The sequence below is a fragment of the Rattus norvegicus genome, chromosome 15, assembly GCF_021556685.1.
Source record: "Rattus norvegicus strain SHRSP/BbbUtx chromosome 15, alternate assembly SHRSP_T2T, whole genome shotgun sequence".
Classification (NCBI taxonomy): Eukaryota; Metazoa; Chordata; class Mammalia; order Rodentia; family Muridae; genus Rattus; species Rattus norvegicus.
The window spans coordinates 39,157,245-39,175,000 of NC_141548.1; the positions used below are offsets into that span (position 1 = coordinate 39,157,245).

Consider the following 17,756-nt stretch of genomic DNA (forward strand, 5'->3'; position numbering starts at 1 on the left):
TTTGTCCTGTAATCCCCAACAGCAGATGCAGTTTGGTTTTTAGTGACTCACAACAGACCACACCTAGTATTTCCCATAAGCCCTTCTGTCTGTCCTCCCTCACACTCACTGGCTGTCATCACACACATCTTTGGTCTGCTGTCTTGTGCTTCTTTTTATCGATGTGTATGCGACCATATGCATCCTTAAATCCTTAAAGTTAGAAAGCTGCTAGTCCTGACTTCTTTTCTCTCACCATACATCTCAATCTAAGCATACCCCACCCCCACTTTTCCTAATCCTTAACACAGCACTAGCTAATTGTGTCTACCAAAATGTACCACCAACCTGCATTTTCAACTGTGCAATCCCCCCTGAAATCGTACTTTCCTTATAGTGTGAGTTATGAATACGGAATACAATTTTAACCACTTAATTCCTAACTTTGCTATCAACGAGAGGCTATGTGACTCTTAGTATTTTATCCAAGGCCCTAAATGACCTACAATACGTCCATCTTATCCAATTTAAATTTTATATGTCAAGAGGGGCTGGCATAAGAATATCCTTCAGAATGAGTTTTATTAATTAGGAAAGGGACAACAAAAAGCCTCACAACCACAAATGCGGCTGGGAGATGGAGTTGGTCTTGAAGTAGAGGAGACAGAGCATAAGCAGGCAGTATGGTGGGACCTTCAACAAAGAGAGCCTCCCCTTCAATTCCCAAAAGAGTCTCAGCAGGAAAGTTAAAGGACACAAACTATGACAGAGGTCCCAAAGAGTCTTAAAAGAAAAATCCTCAGAACAAAGTAATTTTCTGATTCTTATAGGTTGCCAGAGGAGTGGGCAGACATCCTAACATGTGAGTCAGTGCGGTAGGACCTGTGCACACAGACAGGTAGTAGGTAGAACCATGAACTTATCTTGCAGCTGCTAGAGAAGGGGTGGTAAGACAACAACAGGGTGCTTTCTTACCAACCTTCTACTGGGTGGTAGGTAGGGCTTGCTCTCCCTGCAGAGGCTTGAGACATAGCAGGTATCTGTTAGTCCCTGGTTGTAAGGGAGCACAGCAGAGGGTGTGGCCTGGTTTCAGAGAGAGAGGGAGGCAGCCTGCAGGTCTGTGGTCTAACATGTGTTACCTCCTTAAACTGATTTGCTGCTTCTGCATTCCTTGCTTCCAAAGCTTCAAGAAATTCCTTAGGGCAGAATGTTAGCACTTTTTCTGAAATACAGCTTTGCTTCTGATGTCTTATCCAATGTCCATGTTTTCAACAGTCCCTCACAGTCTATAATTCTGGAATCTATACTGGAAAATACTGTCACAGAACAAGTTCTAAATTCTAGTCACGTCTCTTTCCTTAGCTGTTCCTATTAGTACTGTCCATACTTCAAGCCTATTATGAAAAGAAAATAGCTCTGTTTATATAAAACGTCCCCACTACAAGTCAGACATTTTCTCAGCAGTCTGTTACAAATATCGATTCTCATATAAATGTATATAAATGTATCTGTCACTTATCCATCCAAAATCCTTCTATAGGCCTCACTCATTACCAGGCAAATCTCCAAAGTTTTTAAACATAGGAGCCAAGATTGCAGATAAAGTCCACATGGAGCCTTAGAGTTACTACCTACCTGTGCTCTCTAAAACCTCCATGGAGTCAAGATTTCAATACACTTCCTAGTGCTCCTCAAATGATGTTCAACCGGCAAGAAAGCTACTCAAAACAACTCCAAGACTTCAGACAGAAATACTGTCTCATAGACTTTATAAAACTAAAAGTGTTGACATATGTGCATAAAAGTGTTCTACATATTTAAACCAAAGATGGGCATCATCCTGACTGTTTCTGTCAACTTTCCTTCTACTTACAATGCAACAGCTATAAGGTGTTTTGTTTGCTTTGCTTTGTTTTGAAACAAGCTCTCAAATAAGTCAAGCTATCCTTAAAACTCCTGTTCCTTCCCCCTCTGACTCCCAAGTGCTAGGAGGACAGGAGCACATCATCACTCATGGCTCATACAATGTTCACTTCGAATGCTACTTCTTCCTTGGTGACATTCGGCACATTTGCTTACATTGGTTTGGTATGGTTTCTGAGACAGGATTCTGTGTGTAGCCCTACACAGGGTGATTTTTTTTTAAAATTCGCCAAATAAAAATCATGTGTGCTTCCACAGCCAGCACTTTGGTTATCTTTCTACTATACTTTCACACTAGATTGTGTGTTTGTGAGATCAGGACATAGGCCATGGGTTTGGCTTCAATTCTGTCACAGCCATCATTTACTGTATGACTATAGTGGCTTATAAACATTTATCATTTTGTAAATATCAATACTTTTAAAAACCCTGCAACAGTTCCCTCAAACTTGTGGGGACAAGTTCTAAGACCTCCACAAGGATGCCTAAGGCAGCATGTATGAATGTATGAATGAATGAATATATGTATGTTTATATGTATGTGTGTGTGTGTGTGTGTGTGTGTGTGTATGTATGTATGTATGTGTGTATGTATATATGTTTGGGGTTTTTTAAGGGGGGATTATTCAAGACAGGGTCTCTGTGTAGCTCTGGCTGTTCTAGAACTCCCTCTGTAGACCAGGATGGACTCAAACTCAGAGATTCACCTGCCTCTCCCTCCCCAGTGCTGATATTAAAGAAATATGCCACCCCAGGCTGGCTATAATGTTTTCTTAGACACAGATCTCTGTGATAGTTCAATTATAAAATAGGCAGATTAAAACAATAATTGAAAAATAGAGCAATTATAGCCATACACTATAAAATTATTTAAAACATTGGTAATTTATTGACATTTTTGATTTAACATTTTAAGATTGTAGTTGATTATAGGTGACTGAAATTTGGAGTTGGTCTTGTGTGCTGTGTATTCATATACTGAGTTCTGTGCCTCAAGATCAGACAGTCTGGACATGGGCATTGTACTGACCAGAGTGCTATAAAGAATGTTCCCTAATAATTTCTCATTTGTAAGTAATATGCTTGAGACTGTGACTAGACAGGAAAGAGAGGAAGGCGAGACTTGAGACTGAGTAGGGGCACTCAGGTAAGGACCAAAGGAGAAGGAAGAAAAGGAGAGGGAGGTGGCCATTAGTTGGGATGAACCACGAGCACATGGCAAAGAAGAGATGTTTGCCCTGAGGACAGACAACTATAGCAGAAGCAGCCCAGCAGACACTAATTTGGTAAGTAACAGAGCATTCAGGTGGGTTTTAACAGGGTGGAATTGGTAAAGCTCAGAACCTGCCCAGCATAGTGCTGACAGCTTTACTAATACATTATATTCTGTATCATTTTCTTGGGAGCAGAATGTGCAAAAGTGGGGCAGAGAAATCCCTCAAAAAATTACTTCAATAGAAATTTTGGAAAGTGAAATCAGAGAAACTGCTATCCTTAATCACTCTGAGGATCATGAAAACAGCATTCTCTGACAAAAAAATTAAAAACAGAAATTACATCAATCTGATTTAAACTCACTCTCATTCATCAATACCCCAATGCGAGCATGCACGTGCACACACGCACGCACACACACACACTCAGACTCAGCACTCATCTAAAAAAAACCCCTGTGGTCCCATCAAGAGTCAAGTCCCACACTGACACCACTTTACTCACATTTATGTCCGTGTGGTAGATGAGGACACATAAAGCTGGCAAAATCTGAGGAAACAAGATAAACAGTAACACCAGAGTTGATGGACATGTCTTTGCAAAAACAAACTATGACACACAAAGCAGTAATTACTTAAAATACAATGTGAAAACGTTTTAACATTTTTTAAGAATAAAAATTAATAAACTCAATCTGAAAAACCAAAAAGTGTATAATTAAAAGAGTCAAATAAATCTGACAGGGACTAATACTCCTTAAGAGAAATTAAATTACTTCCAGAAACATCAACTGTGACATAAAATGTCAGGTGAGCAGAATGGAGATGTCAGCACACAGGCACACACTGTGGATAGCTCAGAGAAGTTAGTTCCCAGTCATCCTCGTCTGAATTTTTATTCAATTAGCTGCTTGAAAGAGCTTTAGTCCAGAAAACTGCAACCAGTACAAGGTAAAAGGTAAACAGTCCTAACAGACCTTTCACAAATGTACAGCAAATGGAAAATGGCTCCTAGGGACTCATACTATTAGTGTGGTAACAAAAGGTTCAAATACTGGCTAAAGACAGATTTACTCACTCTGTAGTTAAGTAAATATGTTTTACAGGATTTTTAAAAATTTAGCATATGCCACATTTCCAAGAACATCAATTTTGTCAGAAATCAATGGGCTAAATGCAAAGTCACTCAAATTATTTGCATATTTCTTAGCGTAAGAAATCCATAAGGCAGTATTGCAAAACCAGCTTCTTCCCTTTCCTTATTTGAATTTGTTCTCCTCATGAAACATCATTAAAAAATAAGTATTAGCATGTTCAGACGACATTCCTTTTCCTGCTGAACAACACTATACTTTGACATATGGTGTGTTATACTTAAAAACACAGGAACCTTCTTCATACTTTTAACAACGTCAGAATATGTTCATCATATTCCCTGTGCAAGAAGCCTAAAGCATACACAGGGAAACCAACCATCTCGCCTTACAAGTCTGCATTTACCTCCTGAACTGTCTCCATAGGCGGTGGGGGGTCTTTATTCCTGCAGAGATTGACAATGACCCATGTGACGTTCCGAAGGAAGGTGATGGGAATGGAGGGATTGATGAAGGACAGAAGAGGTTTGACAACTCCCAGTGATATGACATAATCTCTACATTGAGGACCATCACCTACAGAAATGAAAATTGTATTTAAAAAAAAAATCACAGTCAGGATGAGAAAGTCTGAAATGTGTGCAATGGCTCATGTTGGGACACTGATGCCCTATGTTTCCTCACCAGTCAGACATCAAGTGTTGCTTCCCACGATTTTGATTTGGGGAACACAAATTTAACCATTACCGACACAAATGACATATCCTTTTACGCTTTTACACTTCAGTGCCACCTTAGAAGTTTATGAATACAGTCAACTCACATGAAATTCAGAGGAAACATAGTGTGTAATGGCTATGCCAATGTGGGAGAAAAGTTAATTTAATGTTCTCAACTAAAGGCTTTCAACCTAAATTCAACTTACCTATAATGTTTCCCAAAGCCCACACTGCTTGTTCACAAACATTCTGATGTGGGGAATGGAGGAGTCGCAGGAAAAGTGGTACGGCATCTGTGTGTAAGGAAAAATGGGTTATCTAATGTAGCCACAGATTTCAATCAAGTAAGTTAATAAAATAGTCAAGAGTCAGAAACACACTACAATTGCCCAATTACAGTTCACTGCATAAACTTGGCATGGATACATAGAAATAAGTAATATCAGTACTTTTAACTTGGTAATACTTGAGCCACACAGCATCAAACAGAACCTGAAGCATGCTGCTATGGCATTAACTATGCCATTAAAGAAGAGCACAACATCTTCCCTGTAACTCATTTTTTAAAAGTTCCTATCCCAAGCATGTATTCTGAAAGCCTAACACTTAACTACTTTCAATGTAGTTCCAATGCCTAAGACACTTTTAACCAGAACCAACTAATCAGATTTACCAAATAATTTAAAGCAATCATACTTATTATTTTTTTATGCGTTGGGTGTTTTGCATGCATGTATATGTCTGTGCACCACAAGTGCCTGTGGAGGCCAGAAGAGGGTGTCTAGTTTCCTAAAGCTAGAGTTAGAGATGGCTGTGAGCTGCCGTATGTATACTGGGAATGGAACCTGAGCCTCCTGGAAAAGCGACCAAGCTCTTAATTGTGGAGCCATCTCTCTAGCCCCTCACTTTCTCTCACGCCTTACATCCACCTTCAGCACTGAGTTCACTTTCTCTTAACCTTCTACTCTGTGCTAGCTCTGGATTATTTAGCTTTACCTGTACACTAGATACTGACCTTGACCTTTTTATTACAAATGACCCCACCCTTCAACAGAGCATATGTATCACTCTAAGTGTACCTTTTAGCTCTTCTGAAGAACTAGTCCCCACTACAATCCAGCTTCACATGTTCATCACCCCCGGAGGAGCTCCCCTATCTCTACAATCAACATCCACTTACTCTTCTATTACTCAGTTACCCAAATGAGCAATCATTTACAAGCTTGCCTTTCCTATGTATGGACTTGTCTATCCTGGACATTTCAGAGAAATGAAATCACATCCTTCACTTCTTAACTTCCAAGTTCATCCACTCCACAGGTGTCACTGCTTTATTCTTCTAGATTGTTAAACTGGGGACACATGGTCAACTCAAGCAAAACTTTTTAAAAAACTAATATTCAAGGCATTTTTACTTTCTATCATGGTAAATTCAGTTTAAAATGGAAAGGATGAAAGTAAAAGGCTATGTTGTTAACTTTACCTCCTAATTTCTATTAAAAACAAGTTCACTATTACAACACCAAATTGGAAACGTTTTTAAGAGCTGTAGTAGCTTCAGCCACAAATCATAGTAACTTACTTGGAATAAGCAAAGTATGGGGCGCATGCCTTTAATCCCAGCGCTCAGAAGGCAGAGGCAGGCTAAGGCCAGCCTGGTTTATATAACAAGTTTCAGATCAGCCAAGGCAACATAGTATGAGCCAGGTATAAAACACACCTGTCACGCCAATACTCAGGATGCTGAGGCAGGGGTATCCTGAGTTTAAGGTCAGGCTGGAACTACATAGAAAGCTCAAAGATCAGATCTGGTTACACAGCAAGACCCTCCCCACCAAGCCCTACTCCAAAACAACTATATGCTGTAACATGAAAGGCCTAAGCTACTCCACATACTTAGAAGGTACTAAAGACAAGGTATTTCAAGTCCTGTTACTAGGATATGGTCTCTACCAAGAAATATAGTCTATTCTCTTTTTTGTTCCAAAATTACAATTATTTTGTAGCAGTTTAATACCAAAGATAAAAAAAAAATCATTAAAGTAACATAAAAAAATTATACACACTTCCAAATATTCTAAGATAAAATTCAGTTTTTGGTATAAAAACTATTGTAATCATTTTTAAGAAAAAGATTTGACTTACTAGACTGTACAACAGCTTGAGTCTGTGCAGAAGTTCCTGATGCTATATTAGTTAGGGCCCAAGCAGCTTCAAACTGTAATGAAGGGCTGTTGAAAAGGAAAAACAAAAACCTTTTTAGAGAGGAAACCCCCGCCATACCTTGTGAGCCTCGATCGCTTACTTGGTCCTTGAGTTTCACGTTGCTATATCCAACAGCAGCTGCAGGTATCTATCTGCTTCTCAGGGAGAGGTGCTACAGACTGCCTTCCTTCTCTATGCCCACAGAGAGGGGCAGCAACCAGACACACACATCTCTTGACTGGTCTTTGCCCATAGACATCTAATGAACAAATCATGACGATGTCCTGAATATTCCTTGCTTTTACAGGGTAACCAACGCACTACCACTGTACAGCCAAAGGCCTTATAATCTCACTTTAATCCCAGCTGCAGACTCCAGACTAGTCTTAAAACGGTGACCCACCAGAGTCCACTACACCATCTGGGCTAGATTTCAAACTGTTCTAATTCCTCAAATAAAGCATTATAATTTGAGTCAGTCATGGAAGAGTTAACAAAAAAGTAAAAAGCAAATCTGCTTTCCTAAATTGGATTTTAAATGGTAGGCACTGACAATCTACATTAAAAAGGATATCACAGGTGGAACGATGTACAGTTAATAAAAAGCAGATTAAGAAAGTTAAGATGTACAAAAATGAGACTGTGTACATAAGCTTCAGAACTTAGAATTTATTCTATTGAGAAGTGAGAATTTATTCTACTGAAAAGTGGAGTAAAGTCAGGCGTGGTAATTAAGACACACCTTTAACCCCAGCATTTGGCAGGTGGATATTTATGAGTTGGAGGCTAGCCTAGTCTACATAGTGAATTCTAGGCCAGCCAAGGATACACAGTAAGAACCCTGTCTCCAGAAAAAGAGGGGGTGGGGTGGGTCAAAAGAGACAGACAGTCAAGCAGACAGACAGACAGACAGACAGACAGACAAAAGGAAAAATAATGAGAAAAAAAATAAGGGCAAAATTTTTGATACCAAGAAGCAAAGGATGGTCTGAGCTACAGAGCAAATTCAAAGTGGCCCGCCCACTCAAGTGAATGAGTAAGACCACATCTCAAAAGCAAAAGCAACGGCAGGAGATACAGCCCAGGGTCGGAACACCTGCCTGTCCTGTATGAGGATCCAGTAATGGGTGGGAACGTAGGGACTGGAGTCAGAGTCAATGGCATGTAAAACGGATAAAAGGGGTTAAAGACTGGTATAGGGGAGACCCTATTAAAAAGAAGCAACACAGACAGACAGAAGAATATAATGACAGAAAGAACACTGGAGTAGAAAGGCAGATAGCTAGCAAGAAAACTAAAATGAACACAAACTAGGGAATAAGACAAATCCATCTATATGAACACATAAGAGAGTAAGGAAAACAAATGATCGGATCCAGCAGCAGTATAGATGAAAATGCACATTCCATGTCAGCAAGAGCAACCAGAAAGCAGAATAGACAGGAGCTGACACCATCAACTCTGGCACAAGGCAGGGAATAGAAGGTATGAAAGGCTGACTGGGGGCCAGGGACATTAAAAGGATGCTCATGAGATGGGAGTGACTGATGATACGTACTACCACAAACTGGGAGTGGAAGTGTTAATAAGCAGTTAAGGAGTGTTGACAAAATACTGGAAATGGGGCCATGAGCCGGAAAATGGGAAGATAACAAAAAAAATAAATCTGCAGGGCCAAGGTAAAGCTTCCAAAAGTCATGTGAAAAACAAAAACAAAACAAAACAAAAAACAAAACAAAACCCCAGAACACCAAGATATAAAAACAGCTGAATGAAGCAAATAAACAACACGAAATATTTTGTGTGAACTATGTACATTTCTTCAGAACCACCTAATTTTTACAGATGAAATGTCTGAGGCTCAAAACTCAGTTGTGTTCTGATCAACACCTCATCTACAGTCAGACCAGGGTCGACATGGCTGTAAGTCTAAGGTGACCACTTTACACTATTACCACAGCTTTTCAGAGAAAGCATGAAAGCGTTACCTAAAGCACTGGCAGTTTTCTAGCCATACCACAGGTTGGGTGATGGTTCTAAAATTATTGTTAAGTTGTTTATATTTTGTCCTATTTTTTTTGTTAAATCTATGTCAAAGACTGGAATGAACAGACAAGAGTGGGAGGAACAGACCAGAAACCAAAAACAAAAAGGAGGCTTAGTGGTAGATGTAAGATGGGACTTAATCTTTTAAATAACTAGAATAAAATTTATCTTCACTCAAATAAACCCTGATATGGAAACTACACAGCAGGTTTTAAGATATCGAGTACATTTTAATGAAAATATCTCTTGATCCCAAAGAGATTAGGATTTACAGACCTCACACTGTAGTTACTATCTCCTGAGATCACTTAAGACTATGCCCTTAGCCTACCATCCTACTATGTACTCAACCTGTTTAAATTAAACTTACCTTTAAGAAAACCACGTAATTAACCTCACCATGTCTTTGATTTTCCACACAAACTAAACTAAAGCATAGCTTTAATTTTAGGTTATATACACTTCCATACCCTTTCCATTCTCATATTCTCTCCCTCTCTCCCCCACCCCTGTGTGTGTGTAACAGGTTGAAAACAACCTTATACCACCAATACCCATAAATGTTGGAAATCCTTTGGCTTGGTAAATATGGCCTGGTAATGTGTTTTTTTCAAGTGCTGTTTGCCTGGGTTAGATGACAGCAGTGAAGTGACGCTTTCCTTTGCAGATCTGTTAAAGATTTCTGTAGACAATTCCTCACCCCCTTCCCAATGCCTGTGTTCTGTGCTATTCAATCGATACAGAGCAAAGCCCTTTGTTAAGAACATGGACAGATCCAGACATTCAGATACATATAGACCAGACAGGCAGCAGGACCAATCAGACACATACACCAGGCTGACTACAGATAAGCACCACAGTTTACGGATGGAAGACAGAGAGAGAACAATAGAAAGCTCAAAATTGGGCTCGCTCTTTAAAGGAAGTGTCTGCTTCACCCTGTAAGGCACATTTTGTGAGGTTATCCTGAAGGCATTAACAGACACAGGGAAGCCTAGAGGCAGAGGGAGCTTTGCAGCTACCATGGAAGCATACGTGTTCTTAAGTAGACAGCCTTCAGGGGCAGCCCATGTACCACTATTTTTATTTAATCTATTAAAAAATTCTTGGGGGACATTCGGCAAAATATCTCACTTCAGTCTATATGTAGAATCAGTATTAGTTTTAAAGAGTTTTGGATTCCAAATCATGTTAATTCAAACTGAGGGAGTTTAATGGGCAGCCCTGAGAGATGTCTATACATAAACAGAAACAGGACAGCAGTTCTCCAAGATGCCAAGGACTACACTCCCTTTCTTGTGGGTAAGCAGAGTACCCTCGCCTGACATGGGATAACTAACCACGGCTGGAGTGCTATTAAAGACTGGCCAAAGGGTCAGTGATCAGCTGGACTATTCCCAGGGTAAGGACAAGTCACATGGTCTGGAAACCATTCATGCTGACTAGTCATGAGGCTAATCTATATATAGACTCATAGGCAAATGGTGACTCAAATACTATTTGTGATGTTTAAATACTATCACCAGGGAAGAAAACTGCATGGAAATATGACAATTTAAAACACAGAGGGCTAAGACAGATAGCTCAGTGGTAAAGAATCTGCTTTGAAGGTTCAAGGCAGGAGTTTGGTCTACAGCATCTCAAAATAAAACAAATCCCTTTGGTAAAATATGAATTTTAAATTTTAAGTTACTGAAGAAAGTGAGTAGGCAAATTCAAACTTACTTATCATCCCTTTCTAGACATTTGACTAGAATTGGTAAAATCCCAGATTTTATTAGGTCATCAATTGGTGGATTTCTGTCACTGGATAATAGTTTCCTATAAAAAGAAAATAAGAAGTTAATGGCTATGGCTCCCAAAGTATGGACATATGCATACCCCACTTCTACATGGTAAGCTGTGACAGCCAGGGCAGATACAGATCACCGCTTACCTTGCTGCCTGCACAGCACTCAACTGGACTACGGGATTATCACTTGTAGCATTCTGCAACAACAAATGTATATTTCAGACATCTAAAAACAAAGAGACTGTTTCAAACATTTCAGAATGACACTATTAAATTAATAACGTACCTGTAATATAGCTTCTAGTGTTACATTTTGCTTAAAGAGAAAGAAAAGATAGTTCAGCAGAGAATATTAACAAAACTATTTATTAGTCTATCTGGTAATGATTTAACATGCCATTTCCATTATTAACTTTTTCTTAAGTTTAAAATAGTGTTCCCCTGGTTATAACAAAAAATATTTACAGGTACATTATAAAAACACAGGTAACTTACTGCTTTAAAATCAGCATCAACATCTGAATCTTCTAAGCTTTCTTCTTGGGGAACATTTCTCTTTTTCAGTAAGTGTTCGTCTCTTTTGTTCTGAAAGACAATCAATAAAAGCTTAAGAACTCATGAAGGCTGTTGTTAAAATGAAGCTGGTTTGGGTGCAAGAATTAACAATGACCTGGCTTAACTCCACTGCTTGTGTAATCCCACCCCCAGTTCACTAAGCACCACCTGTTTAGACCAACACTGTGGTACTGGGGTACAGTACTATACATCAAGCAGTTTTTACCTACCTATTGCTAACAGCTGCCTGAAATTATTAAGAAGACAACAAGAACAGCTTAAGGAGACATAGCAATGCCTCACTGCAAGTTGGGGGTATAAGGAATAAGACTATATGAAGTTAGCACTTAAATTTCAGACTAAACTTTTATTTATCTTCTTCTAATACTATCATCATCAGCATCATTACTATTAGGCCCATGAGTCACAGTGCATGCATATCTATCTATCTATCTATCTATCTATCTATCTATCTATCTATCTATCTATCTATCTATCTATCTATGAATTTGGCATATCTATCTATCTATCTATCTATCTATCTATCTATCTATCTATCTATCTATCTATCTATCTATCTATGAATTTGGCTCTCTCTTCTCCACTTAAGAGAGCAGGTCGTCAGGCTTGAGCCTCCAGTGCTACAAGTACACCTACTGCCTGATCATCTTGCCAGCCCAGATTAAACTCTTGCTACACGAATTTCAGAAAACAAGAATTCTTCCCACTGTCCATTTTATGGCACCCAAATCGTTCTGAATGGTAACTATGCTATTTTAAGTATTATTTGACAGCAAGCAACTTTTCAACTTAAAATGTGAACACACTTCTAGAGCCAATATTGTGAATGTATTTGATTACAGCAGTTATTAAAGAGGCATTAATATTCACACAAAATTAGAATCAAACAAAAAATGAAAACTGCACACACATTTGCACCTTAACGTTTGTTCTGTGTATAAGCCAGCACATTTAAACACAGTGATATCTATATAGTCATTAGCACATTCCCACTTTTATAACATCATTCTTTCTTAGTAACTACACAAGTAACCAAAACTACTTATTTTTTTAAACTACAATATTTCATAGATGGCAAAGCCACTGATATTTATATACTCCAAGTGGCCTCACACAGAATACATACTTATATACTAACATACAATAAAGAAAATGGTAGATTTTTGTTTTGTTTTGTTATGAGATGGTTACCAGGGACTGAACCTAGGCTTTGCAAATGCTAGGCAAACACTCTACCACTAAGCCATACATGTAGCCTTCAGATGGCATTCTTGGCCAACTGACAAAATATACTACCAATATACAGAGATTAACTGTGTGCTTCCTAGTCTGCTATAGGGAAAAAACAATACCCCTTTGGCACTGTTAGTGAAAATCAGACAAATTCTAATCTTCCGTTAGTTAAGAGGGTTTAAAAAAAAAAAGAAAGCCTGCATGCGTTGAAGATGATGATGAGAGAGATTGGGGAAGAGCTCCATGACAAAGTGCAGCCCCTGTCTTGAATCAGCTGTCTGACTTACACTTTGCAAATTTTAAGTTGACTCTACTGACTAGACATAATCCTACATTAATATGTAAGTGTGCTGTTACATAAAAGTCTCTTTTTTATGAAATATGAGTTGATATCCTAAAGGCAATAGGAAATCCTGCAGTTAGTATAAAGAAAGACGTATGTGTGTAGCACATAACAATCTAAAGAAACTAGGTATTACAAGGGTGTACAGTGGTTTTTTAATTATTCTTTTAACTTTAACTTTCAAACTACAAATTTGAAATTGTTTCAAAAATGCTAACAACTTATTCCATTTAAAAGTTTAAACAAATCAACTTTCAACAAGCTAGTTTCAAAACAAGCTAGTTTTTTGTCAACTTGATACAAACTAAAGGAGCTCTCAGTCAAGAAAATATTTTCGTAAGATTTGTCTAGAGACAAGACTATAGGGCACTGTCTTGATTGATAGTTAATTTCAAAGGGTTCAGGTCACTGAACACTGAGCAATGATACCCATAAGGCTGGTAGTTTCTGATGCTCTAAGAAAGCAGGATGGGCAAGCTATAAGGTATACACCAATAAGTAAGCAGCACCTCTCTATGGCCTCTACTTCAGTTCCTAATGAGTTCCCCAGGTAACTGCCTACAAGTTAGAAGATGAAATAAACTCTCTTTCCCCTAAGTTGCTTCAGTCATGTGTTTAGAAACCTCTTCCCCAAACTATTCTAACCTTGATCCTTTCTATTTTCATTCTGGTTTAGTCCAGTTTCTTAGCACCGGAAAAAAGTTATGCTTTCAAAGCCAATTGGGAATCTTATCCATTACTCCTACTCTTCTGGGTACAGATATACATTCCCCACTCTTAGGACAACACGTGGACATTACATATGTGTTGTATAGGTTAAGGGTATCCTTATCTAGTTAGGAAAAACATTCCTGATACTTTTATTTTGAGGGACTGTGTCTTACTAGGTAAAGTAAGTAGACCCCGACAGGCCTCGAACTTGCTATGCCTACTAGACTGGCCTCAGATTCAGAGAGAAGTGGCTGGTTCTGCCTTTAGAATGCCAAGATGAAGGCATGTGCCACTATATTGGGCAGAAAGAATCTTTCTATATCTAAGTTGTTAGGTTCTTTTCAATAATGAGTAAATATTTAGTTTCATCAAATTATGTAACTCTTTTATCAACTTCGCACTTTCCTCTGCAAATGTGGCAAAATAATCCATTTTTCAATGTTAAACTACCCTTTTAATTCATGAACAAGCATTCTTAAAATTTTCTAAATTATATATTACTGGACTCAGTTTATTAAGATTGTTTAGAATTTTCTTCCTCTCTCTCCCCAAGTGGAGCTGGATGACAAGCACCATTCAATGCTCGGTGATGGTTTTTTTCTTGTTTCATAAGGAACTGGGAAGTGTGTCTTCTTAATCTGAAGTCATTTAATGAACTGGAATTACTTATTTCTTTGATGTCTGCTGTGAGTACCCATACTACTTTTGTCTTGCAAAAAAAAAAAATTACAGTAGTTTTTAGCTACTGATCGGTTTGTTTTAGGACTGCTCAGGTTTTCTATCTTGCTCAGTCGTAAGGGGTAATCCACACCTACACTGCCCTCTCACTAGGTGTGGGTGGTTAAGTGACAGACCTCCCCCCCCCCCCCCCCGTTTCCACACTAGTAGTAGTACGGTGTGCTGAGCAGAGGTGGGGCTGTGCCACTGCCTTGGCAGGGGACACTAAACCAGAAAGCCTGACAGTACTTACATGGTGGAGACTGTCATCTCCTAAGGTCCTTTCTGACACCCTGAACAATGGAGGGCTAGGCTATGTGGAGAAGAACCAAGGTCTCATCCAGACGACCCTAAATCATTAATTACTAACCCCAGATATAATTAACAAATAACCACTCTCATGTCAGACAATGACTACTGTTTTGAAGTACTTGGTTTCACCTGATACGTTCATTTTCTTAAGTCTATGCTGTATTTAAATTAACAGAAATGAGAATTTGAGAATTAAAATTTTAGAATTCCTAATATTTGTTACTTCAGCCTTGCCTTAACTGTTTAAACTCTAGCAGCACTAACCACATCCCACAGGTTCTGACTGAGGTCTTGTTGACGCTCACATCACTCAGGAGGTTTGGAAACCCTCAGTTGTCAAGCTTTACTTTCCTCTTCACTCATTGTTCCCTTTTTGTGTTTTAGCTGCCGCTGCTGTTTGTCAGACAATCTCACTAGTAGCCCAGCTAGCCTAGCATTCACTGACTGGAACAGGCTGGGCGCAAATTTGTAGGGATCTTCCTGCTCCTTAAGAATAGGATTATAGAGAGACCTCACCGCCTGATCAGGTGGGCACTCCTGAGGCTGCAGATCGGAGGAGACCACCAACACTGCCCACCCCTGCCCACATCCCTGGCCCAAGAGGCAACTGTATAAGGCCTCTGGGTTCCCGTAGGGGAGGGCCCAGGAGCGGCAGGACCCCTGCACCTGAGACACCGCCGGAACCTGAAGGAAACAGACCGGATAAACAGTTCTCTGCACCCAAATCCCGTGGGAGGGAGAGCTAAACCTTCAGAGAGGCAGACACGCCTGGGAAACCAGAAGAGACTGCACTCTGTGCACATCCAGACGCCAGAGGAAAACACCAAACGTCATCTGGAACCCTGGTGCACGGAGGCTCCCGGAAAGAGCGGCGCAGATCTTCCCGGTTGCTGCCGCCGCGGAGAGGACTTAGGCAGTACCCCACGAGCAAACTTGAGCCTTGGAACCACAGGTAAGACCAACTTTTCCCCTGCAAGAAACCTGCCTGGTGAACTCAAGACACAGGCCCACAGGAACAGCTGAAGACCTGTAGAGAGGAAAAACTACACGCCTGAAAGCAGAACACTCTGTCCCCATAACTGGCTGAAAGAAAACAGGAAAACAGGTCTACAGCACTCCTGACACACAGGCTTATATGACAGTCTAGCCACGGTCAGAAATAGCAGAACAAAGTAACACTAGAGATAATCTGATGGCGAGAGGCAAGCGCAGGAACCCAAGCAACAGAAACCAAGACTACATGGCATCATCGGAGCCCAATTCTCCCACCAAAGCAAACACGGAATATCCAAACACACCAGAAAAGCAAGATCTAGTTTCAAAATCATATTTGATCATGATGCTGGAGGACTTCAAGAAAGACATAAAGAACTCCCTTAGAGAACAAGTAGAAGCCTACAGAGAGGAATCGCAAAAATCCCTGAAAGAATTCCAGGAAAACACAATCAAACAGTTGAAGGAATTAAAAATGGAAATAGAAGCAATCAAGAAAGAACACATGGAAACAACCCTGGACATAGAAAATCAAAAGAAAAGACAAGGAGCTGTAGATACAAGCTTCACCAACAGAATACAAGAGATGGAAGAGAGAATCTCAGGAGCAGAAGATTCCATAGAAATCATTGACTCAACTGTCAAAGATAATGTAAAGCAGAAAAAGCTACTGGTCCAAAACATACAGGAAATCCAGGACTCAATGAGAAGATCAAACCTAAGGATAATAGGTATAGAAGAGAGGGAAGACTCCCAGCTCAAAGGACCAGTAAATATCTTCAACAAAATCATAGAAGAAAACTTCCCTAACCTAAAAAAAGAGATACCCATAGGCATACAAGAAGCCTACAGAACTCCAAATAGATTGGACCAGAAAAGAAACACCTCCCGTCACATAATTGTCAAAACACCAAACGCACAAAATAAAGAAAGAATATTAAAAGCAGTAAGGGAAAAAGGTCAAGTAACATATAAAGGCAGACCTATCAGAATCACACCAGACTTTTCGCCAGAAACTATGAAGGCCAGAAGATCCTGGACAGATGTCATACAGACCCTAAGAGAACACAAATGCCAGCCCAGGTTACTGTATCCTGCAAAACTCTCAATTAACATAGATGGAGAAACCAAGATATTCCATGACAAAACCAAATTTACACAATATCTTTCTACAAATCCAGCACTACAAAGGATAATAAAGGGTAAAGCCCAACATAAGGAGGCAAGCTATACCCTAGAAGAAGCAAGAAACTAATCGTCTTGGCAACAAAACAAAGAGAATGAAAGCACACAAACATAACCTCACATCCAAATATGAATATAACAGGAAGCAATAATCACTATTCCTTAATATCTCTCAACATCAATGGCCTCAACTCCCCAATAAAAAGACATAGAAAACAAACTGGATACGCAATGAGGACCCTGCATTCTGCTGCCTACAGGAAACACACCTCAGAGACAAAGACAGACACTACCTCAGAGTGAAAGGCTGGAAAACAACTTTCCAAGCAAATGGTCAGAAGAAGCAAGCTGGAGTAGCCATTCTAATATCAAATAAAATCAATTTTCAATTAAAAGTCATCAAAAAAGATAAGGAAGGACACTTCATATTCATCAAAGGAAAAATCCACCAAGATGAACTCTCAATCCTCATCTTCGATTGGTTTATATACAAGTGTGCAATTTCTAGGCTTGAAAGTAAAATGATGCTATCTGGTGCTGGATAGAGGAGCCTTATTTTTTATTATGGCAGCTTGCTATTTTTGTAACATGGTGATTTGGTTGAACACAATAAAGTACAGTAGTAACTGATCTCCCCCTCTTCCTGGATGAGTGAGGAGATGATTAAATGTTGATGTCAGCATCCATGAGCATATTCAGATGAGCTTCTGCTTC

General features: G+C 39.4%; 1 protein-coding gene across 5 annotated transcripts in view; it reads right to left on the bottom strand.

The window, feature by feature from the left end:
- The window catches only part of Kpna3 (karyopherin subunit alpha 3), a 74,083-nt gene that overhangs the window by 13,304 nt on the left and 43,023 nt on the right, over positions 1–17,756 (bottom strand). For all 5 annotated transcript variants that reach the window (XM_087586135.1, XM_087586132.1, XM_087586134.1 and 2 more), the window contains 8 exons: positions 11,468–11,557; positions 11,259–11,288; positions 11,117–11,169; positions 10,906–11,001; positions 7,075–7,160; positions 5,136–5,222; positions 4,617–4,786; positions 3,622–3,666 (listed from right to left, as the gene is read on the bottom strand). In XM_087586135.1, coding sequence (XP_087442261.1) covers positions 3,622–3,666; positions 4,617–4,786; positions 5,136–5,222; positions 7,075–7,160; positions 10,906–11,001; positions 11,117–11,169; positions 11,259–11,288; positions 11,468–11,557 — 657 coding nt within the window. The remainder of the gene's footprint in view (positions 1–3,621; positions 3,667–4,616; positions 4,787–5,135; positions 5,223–7,074; positions 7,161–10,905; positions 11,002–11,116; positions 11,170–11,258; positions 11,289–11,467; positions 11,558–17,756) is intronic.